The 17,097-nt window shown below is 51.6% G+C and overlaps 1 protein-coding gene across 2 annotated transcripts; it reads left to right on the forward strand.

Moving 5' to 3' along the window:
• The first annotated feature begins 233 nt into the window (after window positions 1–233).
• PLA2G6 (phospholipase A2 group VI) lies at window positions 234–16,891 on the forward strand. Of its 2 annotated transcripts, XM_075052012.1 has the most exons (16): window positions 234–875; window positions 1,977–2,192; window positions 3,006–3,186; window positions 4,713–4,900; window positions 6,159–6,255; window positions 7,231–7,413; window positions 7,625–7,733; window positions 8,339–8,491; window positions 10,157–10,247; window positions 11,021–11,184; window positions 11,709–11,859; window positions 12,044–12,180; window positions 12,827–12,981; window positions 13,730–13,897; window positions 15,021–15,094; window positions 15,611–16,891. In XM_075052012.1, exons 1-16 carry the CDS (start codon window positions 667–669, stop codon window positions 15,750–15,752), a joined length of 2,418 nt encoding a protein of 805 aa, XP_074908113.1. In that variant the 5' UTR covers window positions 234–666; the 3' UTR covers window positions 15,753–16,891. The 2 variants fall into 2 exon arrangements, with proteins under 2 accessions (XP_074908113.1, XP_074908114.1); XM_075052013.1 differs by lacking the exon at window positions 8,339–8,491.
• Window positions 16,892–17,097: the final 206 nt, after the last annotated feature.

Consider the following 17,097-nt stretch of genomic DNA (forward strand, 5'->3'; position numbering starts at 1 on the left):
GGCCCCCTCGCCTTTCCTTCCTCCTCCGGGATGGCGGCGGGCGTGACGCAGCGGCGCTCGCCGCGCTCCTCCCGCCCCAATCGCCCCTCCCTGGGTGCGACGCCTCTGATTGGCCCCTCCCAGGATTGGGAGGAGGGGGGAGGAGAACCGGCGCGGTGATTGGCGAGCGGCCGGCGAACAGCGCGGTGATTGGCGGGCGGCCGGCGAAGCGGGCTGAGGTGAAATCCCGCGCGGAGGATGCTGGGGGCCCGTCGTGCTTTGCGGCCGCCGCCGCACCGGGCCCTGCCCCGGTCAGCCCTCGGCCCCGGTCCCCGGTCCGCCTTCCCCGGATAACGGGCTCCTCCGCCTCCTCCCGGCCCGGTCAGGCGGCAGGCAGGCCGGGGATCTGCCGTGGGAGGGAGGTGTTACCCGCCGAGGCGGAGGAGTTAAAGGGCCCCTGAGAAGGAAGGTCAAATGTCGCCGTGAGGTGCTGAGGAGAACCGGGTGTTCTTCGTAGAGCCAGGAAAGGACCTGCCGGTGCTGAGCTTTCCTGCCGGGTGGTGTGTCCACCCGGCGGCTCTCGGTTCTCCTTTACCGGCGCTGGGTCGCTCGGTTCAGGGAAGGGCTGGGCCGGTGACGGGGTTTCCCTCAGGACGTGGGGGAGAAGCCGCCTGAGGCTCCAGAAAGATGCAGTTCTTTGGGCGGCTGGTGAATACTATCAACAGCGTCACCCAAATATTCACAAACCCTTACCGGGTGAAGGAGGTGCCGGCTGCGGAGTATGCCGCTCACACCTGCCTGAGGGAGGAAGGCAGGGTGGCCCTGTATAAGAACAACCTCGCTCGCTCGTGGGATTGCCTGCTGGTGAATCCCCAGAACCCGCAGGTCGCTTTCCGGTAAGTGACAGACCTTTAGCAATCGCTACTCTTAAGCGTGAAACTAAAGACCTGAAATCTCCAGTCTCGGGACCGCTGTGCTTCGCAGCTGTGGGCGTGGGGTGACGTGTTTGATCGGGAGTGGGAGGCCCTTGCGTGGGCTGGTGGAGAAGTCATCAAAACAGCTTGTGAGAACAGGGCAGGGCTGAGTCCAAACACTGCGAGAACAGGCAACCATGAAATAGGTACTTTGGTCAGAACATCCAGAGGCACATGCGCTTCCACTCATACCTGTTGGTGCTTTAGCATCTGAGCACGGGATACTTCAGCCCAAAGGTTAACGTTCCTCAGGATGAGGAGGTGCTCTTCGCTAATGATGTAGGCTTCAATCGTTATCATCAATTAATATGTGTAATATGATTGAAATAACCAGGGAGCTGCTAAAGTCCTGTGTGCAGCCCCCATCAGTTAATATTTAAACTAGGGAAACAATAACTAGACATGATTTAGGGTTTAGGAGCTAACTACTAGACAATGGGATGCTGTGCTTATGTCGGAAAAGGTAATGGATTGTGGTCTGGTCAATAAACCTTGAAGAACCGCTTGGAACTGTCAAGATTGGAGAAGAAGTAGGTAAAAGGTAATTCCTACAGGGGGAGATCGTGACCACTGATTCAATGACCACCTACTGAACTGATAGCACCTACTTAAAAGAACACAATGAAGGAAGAAGACAGAGTCTGTGCACTGATGTACATGAGGAGCAAAGAAGAAAGAACCAATCATTAAGAAAAATAGTAATGAATATCTATTAATTAAGTATATAAATATAAGAATTTTTGAGACAAGTGGGTACTATCTTGAGACAGGCACCCATTCATGCACATCAATGAAATCAATTTGAAAATACCTCGACTCTGTGTGTTATTGATTTGCATACTGGGTAAATGAACCCTGTTTGTGGGACCACACCTTATTCCCTTGGAAGAAGTGTGACACCAGGTGAGGAGGAATAGGAAAGTCCCCAGCACTAATGTTTGGAGAAGAGCAGTTTCTCTCAGATATGCGGGATGGAGGTTGTTTCTCTGAGCAGGACCAACACCACGTTTGCCTTTCCCTCAGGCTCTTCCAGCTTGATAATGAAGCAGATGCCCTAGTGCGTTTTGAGCAGTACGCCGGGCAGCTGCGCCCTTTCTATGAGAGTGCACGCCAGCCCTTGTTGCTGGAGGATCTCCAGCAGCTCAGTGACTGCTTCCGCAACCACCCCAGCTGGTCCTTGGCACACGTCGCGGTGGAGATTGGCCATCGTGAGAGCTTCCGGCACAACCACGTTCTAAGGCAAGGGACGGGAGGGGTCTCCAGTGGGCCTGGTGCTGGGAACGAGCTCAGGAGGGCAGGCTAGACCAGATTTGCGTATTCCGGCTTGATGTACCAAAGCAACAGGGGCAGCTTCCTGGGGGAGCTTAACACCTGTGGTGACTGCAGAGGTTGTGTTTAAAAGTGCCAGCCTCGGTGTGTCTTGCCTGAATGACAGATGTGGTAGGAAAGGGGGTCTGATGGTCGCTGTGTAACCTTAGTGGCAGGCTTTCGACCTGCTGCTGTGGACGTTAAAGCCCAGAGCTCTGGTGTTTGAGCTAAAGGATTGAAGTGTTTTACTAGAGGCACTAGTTAGATTCTTACAGCCGTGGAGCTGCTTGTTGGAGGGGGTTGTGGCTGACTTCGGAAACCATGAGAGAGGAGGTGCAGTAGGACTGTCTTTCTGGAAATGTTTTTTGGCCACAAGCCCTCGTTCCCCTTCCGTGGGTAAGTTCATTGAGAATAGGGGAGACTAGTGAGGAGTTAGGGGACTGAGGGACTAATGGCAGCACCTCCGACAGATCTCCTGCCTTTCTTTGGGCAGGGTGAGCTGCTCCCATATGGGGGGCAGAGGAAGGAGCAGCGTGTCAGGGAGAGGGTCCATAGCAGGGCTGCTTGGTGGCCCTTCCCTGTGCTCCTTCCCTGGCCAGAGGATGGGCTTTCCTGAACCTCGTGGTTCGCACCAGCTCGGCCTGTCTCAGACATGGAGGGTACCTTCATATCAGCTCCCAGAGCAGCTGTATGTCCTTGTCTTCGCAGCCCTTCCTTGGCCTCACATTGACTCCTCTTTTGCAGCTGTGTGAACAGCACGGACAGCGAGGATGGCTGCACCCCGCTGCACCTGGCGTGCCGCAAGGGAGACATGGAGTGTCTGCTGGAGCTGCTGGACTGCCACGCGCGGGTGGACATTACAGACAGGAATGGGGAGACTGTTTTCCACTATGCTGTGCGAGGGAACAGCCCCCACATCATCGAGGTGGGAGCTATTTCAAAGCTGGGGGGGAAGTGGGACTAGAGTTGGTCCTCTCTGTGCTGTGAGGAGGGAGACAGAAAAATAGCTGCAGACAGGGGAGGAGAAAGTCAGTTCCCTCTGCTGCAGCATTGAGTTAATGCTTGAGGCTGATTTCAGCCTCTTTCTTCCCTTTACTGGTGCTGTTTCCCGTAAGCGGGCTCCAGACTTCACGCTGCAGTGGAACAAGGATATTAAGTGAGTTTCCTCAGAAAGTGTCCTTCATTGCTGTTTGCATCAGACCTTCATCCTGCCTTTCCTCACGCCCTTGGTTGTCCCTTCTCCTACTCCGAGCAGGGTATTTGGTTTTGGGCAGAATTATCCCGTGGGGGAGTGTGTGTTTAGGCTGCTGTGGGGGAGCATGTGCTGCCCGCAGACTGACAGTTCAGAGCCACCCTGGACTTTCCAGAGCTGCAGAACCTGTTGTTTGAACTGAGCAGCCTTGCACAGGGGACAGCGATCAGAGCCTTGAGGCAGAAACAGTCTGAAGCCAGAGGCGTTCTCAATTGCTGAGAAGTGCTGGGCAGAGTGACAGGGTTCATAAGGGTGTGGGTGGCCTTCCACATTGGTTCCTGAGGTCTGTCAGCTCCTCAGCACCCAGTCTGAGTGCAAGACCGTCTCTCCCCTACAGCTGCACCCCCCGACGTTTGCCCAATACCTGTTGTGACAGCTCTCCCTCTGCCTGCCAGACTGTGCTGGGGTTTCCTAATGCGTGGTGGGGGAGGGCTGACGATCAGGGCTTGCCATGCTGTGGAGCAGGGCAGTTAGGACCTTTGTATTAGGAAAATGTCCTCTTCATTTATTTCCCTGATGGCAGCAACTTGGCTTGTTTTGACAAATAATTCTACATCTGATCTGTCTCCTGGATTTTTTTTCTTTTGTCTCTTGATTCCTTCCTAAACCAGAGAAAAGAAACTCTAAATTCCCTCTTGTGTGCACCAGGGCTTGCAGGGTTTCCCCTGTACAGCAGTGGGATATTTTTGTGTAACAAACCAGTCAGCAGGTAACAGGTCTAAAATTTATGGGGAGAATAGGAAAATTCCTTCAAACATATCACCACATGTATATTTTAAACAGAATCCTGTTTGTACCTGAAAGCAATGGTGGAGTTGCAGGGGAGGTTGAGCTCCTGCCTGCTGACTGGCCGTGGTAACTGATGGGCCTGCAGCAGGAGAGGAAACTACTGATTTCAGTTAGCTCTCTCATTTGGTTGGGTGTCTGCTGTGTCATTCAAGGTGGTGTGAGCCCTCTTTGGCTGAGGGGTGTCTCAAAAGCACCCAGGCCGGAGGAATAGGGCACAGAGAGCAGCAATAAACCCTCTGGGGAGAGAAAACAAGGAGCGCTTCCATAGCTACTGTGTTGGAAGCAGGGGTGGAGGGGACAGGCTGTAGCACTGTGAGGAACCCAGTGCTCCAGAGTCTGTTGTTAGAGGTCAGGAAGATGGACAGTGCTCTTTCATGTCTATTTATTTATCTGTTGTCTCCTCTTCCCAGCTCCTGGGCAGAACCCCAACTGCTGGCTTGGACCACCTGAGCCATGAAGGGCTGACTGCTCTGCATCTCGCTTGTCAGCTGGGCAAAGAGGACATGGTTCGGTCTCTGCTGAAATGCCATGCCAGCTGCAGTGCCATGGGTACGATGGGCTACCCCATCCACACAGCACTGAAGTTCTCCCAGAAGGGGTAAGTAACCACTTGGGCTGCCAGAACAGAGCTCTTTCTCAGGTCTGAGGACCTGTCTGCTTGCTCAGAGTTGTCCAAGACTGGACCCCTTTCAGGACAGTGCTCAGCAGGAGGACATCCTGTGCTGTCCTCTGCTGCATCACCAAGTTAGCAAAAGAACAGAGAGGTGCTGATGTGGAAAAGAAAGAAACGCTTTCAGAAGAAAAAGTTTTTTCGCTGAATTTATCTGCATATATTATTTAGTATCAGACATCAGGAGAATGTTTTTTTAAAAAATGTTTATGAAATACTTTTTCTCAGAATGAGCTGTGAGAAGATGATTTACTGATGCTTATATAGTATTGCCAATTGCTGTACCTCTGTCTTTGAGTGCTCTGATGCTAATAAGCTTTCATTTCAAAGCCTAGTTATTCCCATCTCCTGTGGGCCAAAGGTACTCTTGACTCTTAACACACTCTGGAACTGAATCAAAAGAAGCAGTGTTTACTCTCTGTTTTGTTTTCCCTGGAGAAATTTGATTCTCTTTGTATGTGCTTTATAATACTTAATTTTCCTAAAGTGTCCAAGCTTTACAAGTAGGGCGCTCAAGTCAACGCTAGCTGCTGGTAGCTAATTCTCCAGCATTTTGAAAAGTGCTTTCCAACATTGGAGACACATTCACAAACCAAAAATGTGCTTAGGTCCCTTAGTTTGCAGTGGGGCTCAATCTCTTGTACATGGTTTATTTTGTGGTGTTTCAGAGTGGAGAGCATATGCTTGTTTCATAAGTCCCTACCCACACTTTCTAGGCACTAGATACTAGTCTGTTGACAGTAGGTGTGATTTCTTTTGCTCAAAGGGAAGTACACAGATTCTTGATTTCAGCAAGTATTTAACTATTTCAATTTTATCCCCATGTTTCCATGGAGAGAGAGGGAGAAGAGAAGAGAAGAATTTCCCCACAGGTCCTGAGAGTTCCCAGAAATGCCATATTCCTGCATTGGAGATGCAGGCAGATATTGCTCCACAGCTTGGAATTGGGAAGGGGTTCTCCTGCTTCCTCCAAACGCTGTGCTGCTTGCATGCTTCCTGTTGTACCCTTCCTTTCTAAAAAGAACAAAACAAAACTGCAGCTGAGGAACTTGCAGGTGTTGCAGAGACCCTGCCGCTGCTGAAGAGTTTCCTGAAAGGGCCTGGGCAAGAGGCAGGTGCTGATGTGAGTGGAAGTCTTGAGTCAAGACGGCAGCCACCCATCCCTTCATCTCATTGTTTTTGCCAGGTGTGCCCAGGCCATCCTCGAGGTGGATGCCAGCCAGGTTCACTCCAAGGACCCACGCTATGAAGCCACTCCGCTGCACTGGGCAAAGAAGGCAGAGGTAAATGGAGCCAGTCTGTGGCAAGGGTCTGTGCTGCCACACAGCACCCGTTTAATTCCTCCTGCTGCTGACCTCTCCCTTTCCTGAGTGCATGTGCAGAGCCTGGGAGTGTCAGAGCCCAGCCGGCAGCCCGGCGTTTGCTTCTCTTTGCCCTGTGCTGATCAGTGCTGTTTGCCACGGGGGATGGAGCAGTGGAGCCTTGCAGTGAAACAAACTGGTGGGCTCATCCCTAGTATGTTATCCTTGGCTGTGAAACTGCCAGCTTGTCCCTTTTCCCTTTTTGTTGGGGAAATTGCAGCAGTGTCACTGTTACCCCTGGGGGGAGCTCTCTTTTCATTACTGACAGCGTCACTGAAAGAAGCAGATTGATGCCTTGAAAACTGCAGGGAGGGTGTGAGGTAGGCACAGTGTGGTGGCATGTGGATTATGGTCCATCTTCTGCCAGAGATGGGCAGATCAGTGGTGTGATATGCCATGCTGGAGCACCGGAATGGTGCTTGCTGCAAGCAGAGGACATTCCTATGGCAGGACTGTTTTCCCTCCTGCAGTATTACATCCCTCTCAGAAATGTCCCATGGAGTTTCAGAGCAAACATAAATCTGCTTGGCTTATAAAGAGAAGATCAAAAAGCAGACTTTTTCTCTCCAGTCTGCAAGGATTCTGGCCTGAGTAGGAACTGGTTTTTCTCCATTGCCCTCAGCCACTTGCTACACTCGCATATAAGTCCCAAAGCATCCAGAAGCTCTAGGCAGATTGTGAAACCACCAACTAGTTCTGTGGTAAAGGATAGAGAAAACCCATCTCCAGTGCTTGGAACAATGCAGCTGGCATCTGCCAGCCAGCTGTGTCCAGGCTAAGGGTCCCACCTCTTCCCCTGCTTTGCTTGCCATGAGACCTGGATCATTTGAGCACCCAGGTGGTTATCCTCACAATCGCTTTCTCTTCTTGACCTGGCACGTGCATGCTTGAGCACAGATGACACGGCTGCTGCTTGAGTACGGCTCTGCGGTGAATTTGACCAGCCGGACAGCTGACATGGCTCTGCACATTGCGGTCAAGAGGGGACGCTTTGACTGTGCCATGGTACTGCTGACACACGGGGCCCACACCAATGCCAGGGGTCAGGATGGCAACACACCACTGCACCTGGCCATGAAGGTGAGTTTTCTGCAGAGGCTGCTGGGAAGGAGAGAGAGGATTTTCTTGAAGGGTTGAGGCAGGGATGGACTCCTTTGAAATTCTGGCTATTGTCTTTCATGGGGTGATCCCTTGTGGGTGTATTGGCTAATGAAAAGAGGAGGGAGGTTAATGAGAAATCATGTAGCCAAAGGGAGTGTGGCCTTTGACTGAGCTTTCTCTTGTCCCCTAGCATGACCACCTGGATATGATCAAAGCGATCATCGTGTTTGGAGGAGATGTCGAGATCCCCAATGATTTTGGGGAGACACCAGGGCTGTTAGCTGCCAGGAGCAGCAAAGGTGAGGGAGCATGTCAGCAGCCTTACAGGGTGAACCCAACATCCTGTCTCCCCTTGGTAGCCAAAACAGTGTTTTGGGGAGAGGTGAAAACGTGCCAAGTGTGGGTGATGCTTCTCCAACATAACGTGCTTTCCCAGCTTCTAGTTGCTCACAGGGTAGGCACTTCCTGAACTAGTGGTGTAGGCTTTCTATTAATACCCCTTGATGAATTTCTCTTCTATGAGACAGAGATGCAAGAGGAAAAGCTGTCACGCACTCACCCTCTTTCAAACCACAATGTCAAGCACTGCAAGCTCACAACGGGATGACGCAGTGCTGCTGAACTGCCCAGGCGTAAGCAGACACGGGCGGTTCTTCAGTGGCGAGAAGTGTGTGGCGCACACCCTTGAAGCTGCACAGTGTTGGGTACCCCTTCTGTGCACAAGTCGTGCTACTTGGTGTTTGGAGAGATACCTGGGACATGCTTTCCCCCTCCCCGGGTCATCCCAGAGGTTTTGTGAGGGTCAGGACTGCTGATGAATTTGGCAGACCCCCCCCTCCCCATGCCGGTGTGTGCGTGCACTGATTCTCTTTCTGATCTGTGACTCCCCCCTTCGTCACCTAAGGTGCGAACCGGAAAGTGCTCTTAGACCTGCTGCAAACTGTAGGGACCGAACGCTGCCACCCACCCAACCCTGACTCCCCAAGCCTGGCACCATCTGCCGCCTCCTTCTTCCTGGAAGGCCAACCTTCCTCACGGAGCAGCTTCAACAGCTTAGGTAAAGCCTTCCCTGGCCCTCCTTCACTCTCCTCCCTTCTCGCTTCACAGTGCTGTCTCACATCTCTTCTTCAGATGGGCCGTGCTTTAGGGACTGTCTCCTAGCTCACTCTCGGTTTGTGGTGACTCTGTCCTCATTCAGCTGTTGCAGGTTCCCATCTCTTTTCTCCGCTTTTCCTGTGTGTGTACTCTCAACTCTTGTACTCTAAACTTTTGTTTTATAGACCTGACACAGTGCAGCTCTGTAAAAAGAAAAGGGAAGACTGATTCCCTCACCCCTCTGGAAGAGCTGTAGGACTTAGTTGTCTGCATGTACTTTATCCACTGGGTCATGTACGGAAGGGGAGGTGCTTGCTGGTCTGCCTTGAGGACCTCCCAGTGTTGGGCACAAGGAAATTAGAAGCGTTGCTCATTCAGATCCTGGAGGTCAGCAGCTGGGAGAGGGAAGGGATGAAGCCCAAGGATAAGTGACTCTGGTCGCAGGGTTTATGTTACGCATAGGAAAAGCCTACCTTAGGACATACGATTGTGTTGTAGCTTGTGCTCTGTACTGCCCAGACTCTGTGAATAAGTGCATGGGTCTATTCTAGGTGCTGGGCTTTCCTCCTCCAGGGAGCTCCAGAGCTTGGGCAGAGGCAGCAGGGGGCATTACGGAGTGGGCAGTGGGTGAACTGGCTTGGAGGGAGGCTCTGACCCTTGTGAGAGGGGCCTGCAGGCAGATAACAGCCGCTTGTGGTCCACTTCCCCACTCAGGTTGGTGGCTTACTTTGCAAAGGCCTTGCTGTAGGGCCAGAGGACAACCGCCTCCTGGCCTTGGAGTGCGTCTGTGTCACCACAAGTATTGCTGGCTGCTGACACCAGGACTTTCTTCTCACCATGGCCTTGTGAAGGCAACACCCCCTAGTTTCAGCTCTGATGAAGTGACAGAGCAAGGACCTTTTTGTCATGGACTCTGGCCCTTGAAGAAACTCCTCACCACATTCATCGTCATCCACAGCCACCTTCTGGCCTGGGTGGTGGCAGGAGTATTTATCTTCTCTCCCCCTGTTCTTTCTTCTTTTGGTTTCGCAGGCTGGCTTCTCACCTAGCCTGGATTGGTGCCCCACACCCAGGGTGGCCTGGGTGTACATCAGCTGAGGGGTAATGACAAGCCACCCTGTCCCCACAGCTCTCCTGCCTAGGTTACCTCACAGGAGTAGATTTAGGTTTTATCTTACGGCTTGCAATAAACTGCGTAGTGGGCACGCTGCTAGGCTCTGCCTTCTCTCTCGCCTACTGTGCTCATCATCTGCTTCTACAAATCCTTCATCTTTGCCAGTGCATCTCCAGCTGCCTGCGCTAGAGGATGGGATTTCTCCTCCTTGGTGTGGGGGGGGTACCTGGTGGCTAAGGGTAAGATGGCTTGTGTCTCCTGCAGGGAGCTTTATTCAACTGGGAAGGGAGCTGGATGTCCTCTGTGTGATTATGGTGGAAATCGTTTACCACACAGGTGGGAGGTTTGGGTATCCTGAGCAAGCTTTCTGAGGGCAGAGAGAAAGTAAGAGGGAAGGTTTTCTAATTAATTATGATATGGTTGACTGCTGTCTCTGAGACACATGTCAGAGGGTTCAGGTAGCAAAGTGGTCTCTAATTTTTTTTTCCCTTTTGCATGTTCATGGCCCTCTAGGGTACAAGGACCTTCTGTACGTTTCCACAACGCTTGGACAGTTGTTGAAGGCACCAGATGTTGTGGACTCACCCAGTGAGGGTAGAAGAAAGTAAGTGAGGAACAGCTTCTGTCTGGGCTCCTGTGCAACCTGAAGGTGAAATCTGTGTGTGTGAACTGTCCCCACCCACACCCATGGGTGTGGTGTCCTCAGAGCTGACATTATTTAATGTCCATTGACGTTGCAGTTTTTGCCAGAACCTTGTGATAAATCTCTGTTCCCATAAACGACCACCGCCTGTTCTGCCTGCAGCCCTGGAGTTGCAGTGGAGCTTGACCTCAGCAGGTGAAACCCCTGCTCTGTCCCTCCCCTCTGCCACTGGGCAGCAAACGCTGTTTTGGCTTTGTGATTTCCCCATCTCCACGTGCTGCCCTGACGCTCACCCGGCTCCTTTGCCAGACTGTGCACTGCCTCGGCCGTGCCTACGCCTCACCTTGCATGGAATGGAGGGAGGGTTGGCACTGAAGTGCTGCTAGCAGGAACTTAGGGCTGTCTGCTTTTTTATTTATGACACAATACACATTACTACGTGGTAAGGGACTTGGATGCATTTTCAGCTTGTGAATGTGTGGTGTAGAGGTTAGAGGTGGCTAAAAGAGCAAGTGCTGTTGCACCAGCTCTGGTGAGGCTTATCTGGCTGAGTCCGGTCTTACTTGCATTTGAAGAAGCACCGCTGGATTTATTTGTTCACTGATTACACTGTCCGCAGCAGGGTTCTTGTTTCTGGCATAGTTTCCCATCCCCAGGGCCATGTTCCCATGCAGCATGCCGTGATTTGTGAGCTGTCCCACAGCTCCCAGTTATCTGTGTCTGTCTCTCTCCAGTCACGACCGCCTCCTGTGCCTGGATGGAGGGGGCATCCGTGGCCTGGTGCTCATCCAACTCCTCCTGGCTATCGAAAAGGCTGCGGGCCGTCCCATTCGTGAGATTTTTGACTGGATCGCGGGGACCAGCACTGGCGGGATCTTGGCCTTGGCTATTGTACACGGTGAGGACAGTGCAAATAATGGGCCCCTTCTCGCTCCTGTGGGCCTGAGGGCTCCTCTGTGGGGAGCAGATGTGGGGTGGGAGCTGCCTCTCTTGAGTCCCAACTGAGATTTGTTGTCCCTGCCAAAGGAGGGAAGAGATGTTTGTTAATGAAGGAAAGCCTAGACCTGGCTTTGCGCTCACTTCTCACGTCAGCTGGCCTTGAGCAGCTTTCTGGGTTTTGGGAAGTGTGTGGTGGCAGAGTGCAATGATCTGTTCTTCCTGCTTTCTCCATGGGGGTTTTACAGCAAGGTGATTGACACTTTCTGGTAGTGGGAAACTATGCTCCAAGCTTGCCTTTCGTCTTTAATCCCTCCCAGTGATGCTGCTGAGGTCTGAGCAGATGACAGGCAGCTTGGGAAGGGGATTGGGAGTGGTGCCTCCTATCTCCTGCTGGTCCTGGAAAGTCCCAGCTCTGATGTGCTGTTTGTTCTGCCTGCCCTTCCTCCTACCCCCTGCTCCTGCTGACACTGTTGCCCGTCTCAGGAAAGTCCATGGACTACATGCGCTGCCTGTACTTCCGCATGAAGGACATGGTGTTCCGGGGGTCTCGGCCCTACGAGTCGGAGCCCCTGGATGAGTTCTTGAAGAAGGAATTTGGGGAAAACACCAAAATGACAGATGTCCAAAAACCCAAGTAAGTCTTGCCTGGGGCTGTGCTGGTTGATGCTCTTGTGAGTGTGCTCTAGACCCCTCTCAGCAGAGATGCTTAGCCTCTCCTTAGAGCAGATCTGGAGGAGTGTGATGTGCAGACTATTGAAGCCATAAGTACATTTTTTTTTTTCCATTTTACTCTTATTCTGTCATGTCCTCACCCCCAGGGTTATGGTGACAGGGACGTTGTGCGACCGGCAGCCAGCTGAGCTCCATCTTTTCCGGAATTACCCCGTACCAGAGACAAAAACCTCCACTGAATACAAGACAAGCGCATCTTTCAAACCACTCACTCAGCCAGAAGGTAAATGCTGGCGCACAGCAGTCTAGCTGGTTGACAGGGGAGGGGGCCATCCCTCAGAGACAGAAGATTTCCTGGTCTTCCTCCCATTGCTCTGAAAATCGGAGTGGTCCAGCAATGGCTCATCCGTGATCTTGACTTGTAGCTTGGTCCTAGTGATGGTTCCCTTTTCTCCTCTGTCCTCCTCCCTTGGCTTCTCTTGTACGAGGAGCCTGGGCTGGCTAGCAAGGTTCATGAGGAAGGGGTCTGCTAGAGGAGTCATGCATACAGTCAGTACCTTTCCCTGTGCTCTCAGGAGCAGATTTAACACAGAAGAGCTGTGTAATTGAAACATGCAGCCCTCTCCAGCTTGCTTCTTTCTTTGTCTAGCAAAGGTAACTGGTTCACCAACAAAACAGCAGCAATGAAGCTGGTAGAGAGTGAAATTGACCCAGGATATGTAGAAAGTGGTGAGAACATCTATAAAAGCCCCTCAAAATAATCCTATGCATCCAAGCAGAGGCCCTACTGTTGGGAGAAAGAGGCACAACTATCTAGGGCAGGGTCTTCTAGGATTGCAAGCCTATTCTGCTTTGTGTTGGTGAAGGTGGGGTGCTTCTTGCACACAGGAAAGTTGCTGCAAGAGGCTGTATGCTTTCTCTCCCTGCAGACCAACTTGTATGGCGTGCTGCCCGCTGCAGCGGCGCAGCTCCCACTTATTTCCGGCCGATAGGCCGCTTTCTGGATGGTGGGCTGCTAGCCAACAACCCGACCCTCGATGCCATGACGGAGATCCACGAGTACAACAAGACGCTGATCAAGAAGGTGAGGGAAATCTTGTCCCTGACTGGTAAATGGGGCTTTATTGGCTCCATGAGCCTCCCTTGAAGGGGAAGAGGGTTTGGGAATGGATGCCTCTCTAGTGGATAAACAAGTTAGCAGTGCAGCACCCTAGAAGGGAGTGTATGGAGGGGGATGTGTGTTGGGATGGTGGCTGAGAGGTGAAATACTTCTTCTGACAAGGGTGTGAGATGGGGAGGCAGCCCCATCAGCCTGTCCTTGCTACTTTGAGCAAGGATGATTCAGCTGATGGTTGTGTGTGGCCCTTGACGCAGCTATGCATTGCCTTTTTGTGCCCAGAAATAAATGGAGAAGATAATGGTAGGGCACTCTGCAATGCTGAAGAGCGAATGCCTTCTGTGATGTGGCAAGTTCCTCAAAAAGACGACTAACTACTGCCAGCTGCTGCTCCCTGTAGCTGAAAGGGGAGGTGTGTTGCCAAAATCACTGAAATAGTTGGACTGTTTCACAGTCATCTGGTCCTAGGACTCATCTTTGGGGTGATCCCATGGGTTTGGGTGCAGCCAGGGGTGTAAGGGACAGAACAGTGCAACTGCTGAAGTCATGTGGATTATACCTGTCTCACCAGGCAGTACTGAAGGGGGGGGATGGGGAAGAGAAAAGGTTACTGAGCCTTTTGCCTTGGCTTTTAGAGCTTCCCCAAGACTGCTGTGAAAGATACGCTCCACCTTAATTGCTGGTCTTTGCAAACAAATCTTTTCTTTGTCCACAGGGTCAGAGGCAGCAAGTAAGAAAATTGGGATTGGTGGTCTCACTGGGGACAGGGAAGCCTCCACAGGTCCCAGTGAGCTCTGTGGATGTTTTCCGCCCCTCCAACCCTTGGGAGCTGGCGAAGACTGTCTTTGGGGCCAGGGAGCTCGGGAAGATGGTAGTGGATTGTGTGAGTACTGGGAGGAAGGGATGGAGGAAGAACCCTGGGGCTGCTTGCAGGGAGGGAGCAAAGGTTTCCTGTCTTCCTTTTGGAAGAAAATTTTATTTCCTTGGAACTGCTCCGACCATGGCCAGTTCAAGGAATGGACATAGTGGGTAGCTTAAGAATTGCAGGAGCACAGCAGGTCTGAAGCCCTGTCTGCCTCTCTGGGGTTTTGGGTGCCCAGGGAGGTTCTTGCAGCTGAAAGGAGCTGAGGACAGGATGGTGGTCAGTGACACTTAGGAACACTTGCAGGTGTGAGTTTGTGAAACTCAGTATCTTTCCAGGGAGCATTGATTATTATCTGAGCAACCTGTACCAAAAAAAACCCAACCAACAAACATGCCTCAGAAAACAGAAATTCATTTTTCTTTAGAAAAGCTGTTATGCCCACTGGGAAAATCAGTAAACGCTAGAGAAGTGGGAGTGTCAGTAATAAAAAGTAGTAGTTCAGAGCTGTGGTTAGGAGTGTGTAATAGGCATATGTTCTTGCATGCTTTAGAAAGAAGCTCATTAAATGTTGTGCATGAAAACACTCCAAACGAATGAAAGCCAGAAAGGTCAGAACTGAGGTTCTGACTATAATCTTAAATCTGTTGCTTTATCTCCTTTTAGCTTGCTAAAGCCAGAAAACACCCAGAGAGGTCCCTCTGTTTCCCTTGTCTTTTATTTCAGGGCTCCCAGGGAGGATGTCCCAGGATAGCCCAGAAATCCTATAGTAATCACAGGCTCTACTGGTACTGGGCTTGGACAGAAACGGATAGGGATGAAATCCCAAGGAATCTGTGATTCAGACCATCATGGGGATTTCTTTAAGGGAACCCACTTGGTGCTGGGATGGATGGAGGATCTGTAGGGTGCAATTCCTTGTGTCCCAAGGATCAGGAGCACTGTCCTTACATGAAAAAAAAAACAAATAAAAAGCCACCCCACTCTTGGTGGTGAACGGTGCCATCCAGGATGCACTTGCTCCTGGTTTTCCCTCTCCCTCTGCAGCTTGTGCAGTTCGACTTGGTGCCAGGGGAGCCTCTTGCAGGCAAGGGGAGAGCAGTGTGACAGTCAGGCTCTAACCGTGGGCCTGTTTCTCCTGCAGTGCACTGACGCAGATGGCCCAGCTGTGGATCGTGCCAGGGCCTGGTGCGAGATGACGGATGTCCCATATTTCCGGTAGGAGCTTCCTTTCCGCTCTCCGCTCAGACCTATTTTTATCCCTCTCACTTCAGACCTGGCTGTGGCATGCATCATCCCAAATAGTGTCCCCTCCAGAGGCATGCCTGCCCCCCTGCCCCCTCTCCTCGTGCCTCAGTGACATAACGGAGGATGCCGTGGCCCGTATGAGCTGCTGCACCCAGCACGCCTTGTCTGGGGTCAGTTAGTGGGGGCTCGGGGGATGCTGTCTAACAGGGTCCTTCGGGAATGTGCATCCTGCCCTATTCCACCATGCACAGTGTGTTTTAAGACTCGTGCCTTAGGTGGTGCAGTTGCTGAACTGTGGCTCAGCCTTGCGTGTGGTTGTTCCTTGAAGGAGGGGGAAGGCCTCTGCTCTGCAAGCCTGCTAGATAAGGGCAAGCGAACACCTGGGACAGCGGGAATCACTTAGCGAAAGTCTTGCGCTTCGCAGGCTCACTGCTTCGTTGCGTTCGTGTCTGTACCCAGCTGATGATGCTGTCTTGCTGTATGCAGGCTTAGCCCTCAGCTGCACACGGAGGTGATGTTGGATGAGGTGAACGACACCGTGCTGGTGAACGCTCTCTGGGACACCCAGCTTTACATCTACCAGCAGCGGGAGCAGTTTGAGCAGCTGGTGCGACATCTCTGCCGATGACTGACCTGGAGGTTCCTGTTTTGCATCCCAATGGCAAGGAGCAGCAGACACTGAAATGGCTTGGATTTGCCCTTAAACCGAGGTGTTGAGGTGGGGGAGGGATGACTAGTACTAATAATAATGAGGAATTAATGCTATTTAATAGACAACAGTACACATACACGTGTATTCCAGGACACACCCATGTATTCCCGGACAGCTGTGAAATGCTGACAGTTATCTTTGTACTGTAGCCCCATCTCTGCTGCTATGCTCGGTTTTGCTGCCCTGCTGTGTGACCGTACAGCCCTTTGTAGAAGCCAGAGCCCCCACCTACCTGTTTTGAGCTGCAGAAACTGGAGTCTGTCTCCTATCTGTACAGCACCCCCACTGACAAAGCACCGTGCACCTTTCCATGTCACAGAATGAGCCAAGGCCAGATAAAGGTTCAGGGATTACTTGACCTGCTGGGGCCAAGGTCTTTTAGAGTGTATAGTATGGGGAAAAGGGATTATTCTTCCCTCAACATGCCTGGTTTGAAGGGGAGAAGAAACACTGCAACTTTCCACAGTAGATATGGCACAGAATGTTGCAACTGGCCTTGGGAGAAAGGGGAACCTTTCCTGAGCCAGCTGTCTTCTGTAGCACCTTCCCCATTTCCCCCTCGAGATGGGCTGGCAACGCAGGTACTGACTGCACCCAGGGTGGGAGCAAATCCCCCCTGGAGACCGTTTTGTGCCACCTGATTTGTTGTGCTACTCTTTGCTCAAGGGTTGAGATGTGGAAGCCTGTCTTTACTCACAGCGAGCTCAAGATGAGGGACAATAGTCTTGGCTTGGTAGAGATCGTTTCTCTTTATTCTTAACATGGAATTGAAATGCTCTGAGATAGGTTCCCACCAAAGAAGCTGACTCTGTGACAATTTGGATTTACTTTTTTTACTGCTGGAAATCCCATTGTGATTGCTACACTACTCGGTGTTTCTTCAGTAAATTTTGCATATTTATAAATAGTTTGTGTATCTATTTGGAGGCATTTTGAGGAGTAACCTGAAACACTGAATCGTTAATAATTTTCTTTTGACTGAATGGACTGCTGTTGTGAACAGTGCTTCTATGCAAAACTAATGTGGCCTGAAATAAAGAGAGTTTTGCATTTGGTTCCACTGTCATGCATGGTTGTCTTGTCTCTCTCTCTCCATCCTGCAAGGTCCCAGAGGGATTCTGAGCTTGCAGCCTCTGAATTTCTTACAAGTAAGAAAATCAGGAATTGGGCTCCTTGAGACACAGGATTATACCCTTTGTATGAGCTGAAGAGGTGAATGGCCTGTCCCTGCAGCCAGCCCTGGGAGCACGTGTGTGGTGTG

The sequence above is a fragment of the Buteo buteo genome, chromosome 19, assembly GCF_964188355.1.
Source record: "Buteo buteo chromosome 19, bButBut1.hap1.1, whole genome shotgun sequence".
Lineage (NCBI taxonomy): Eukaryota > Metazoa > Chordata > Aves > Accipitriformes > Accipitridae > Buteo > Buteo buteo.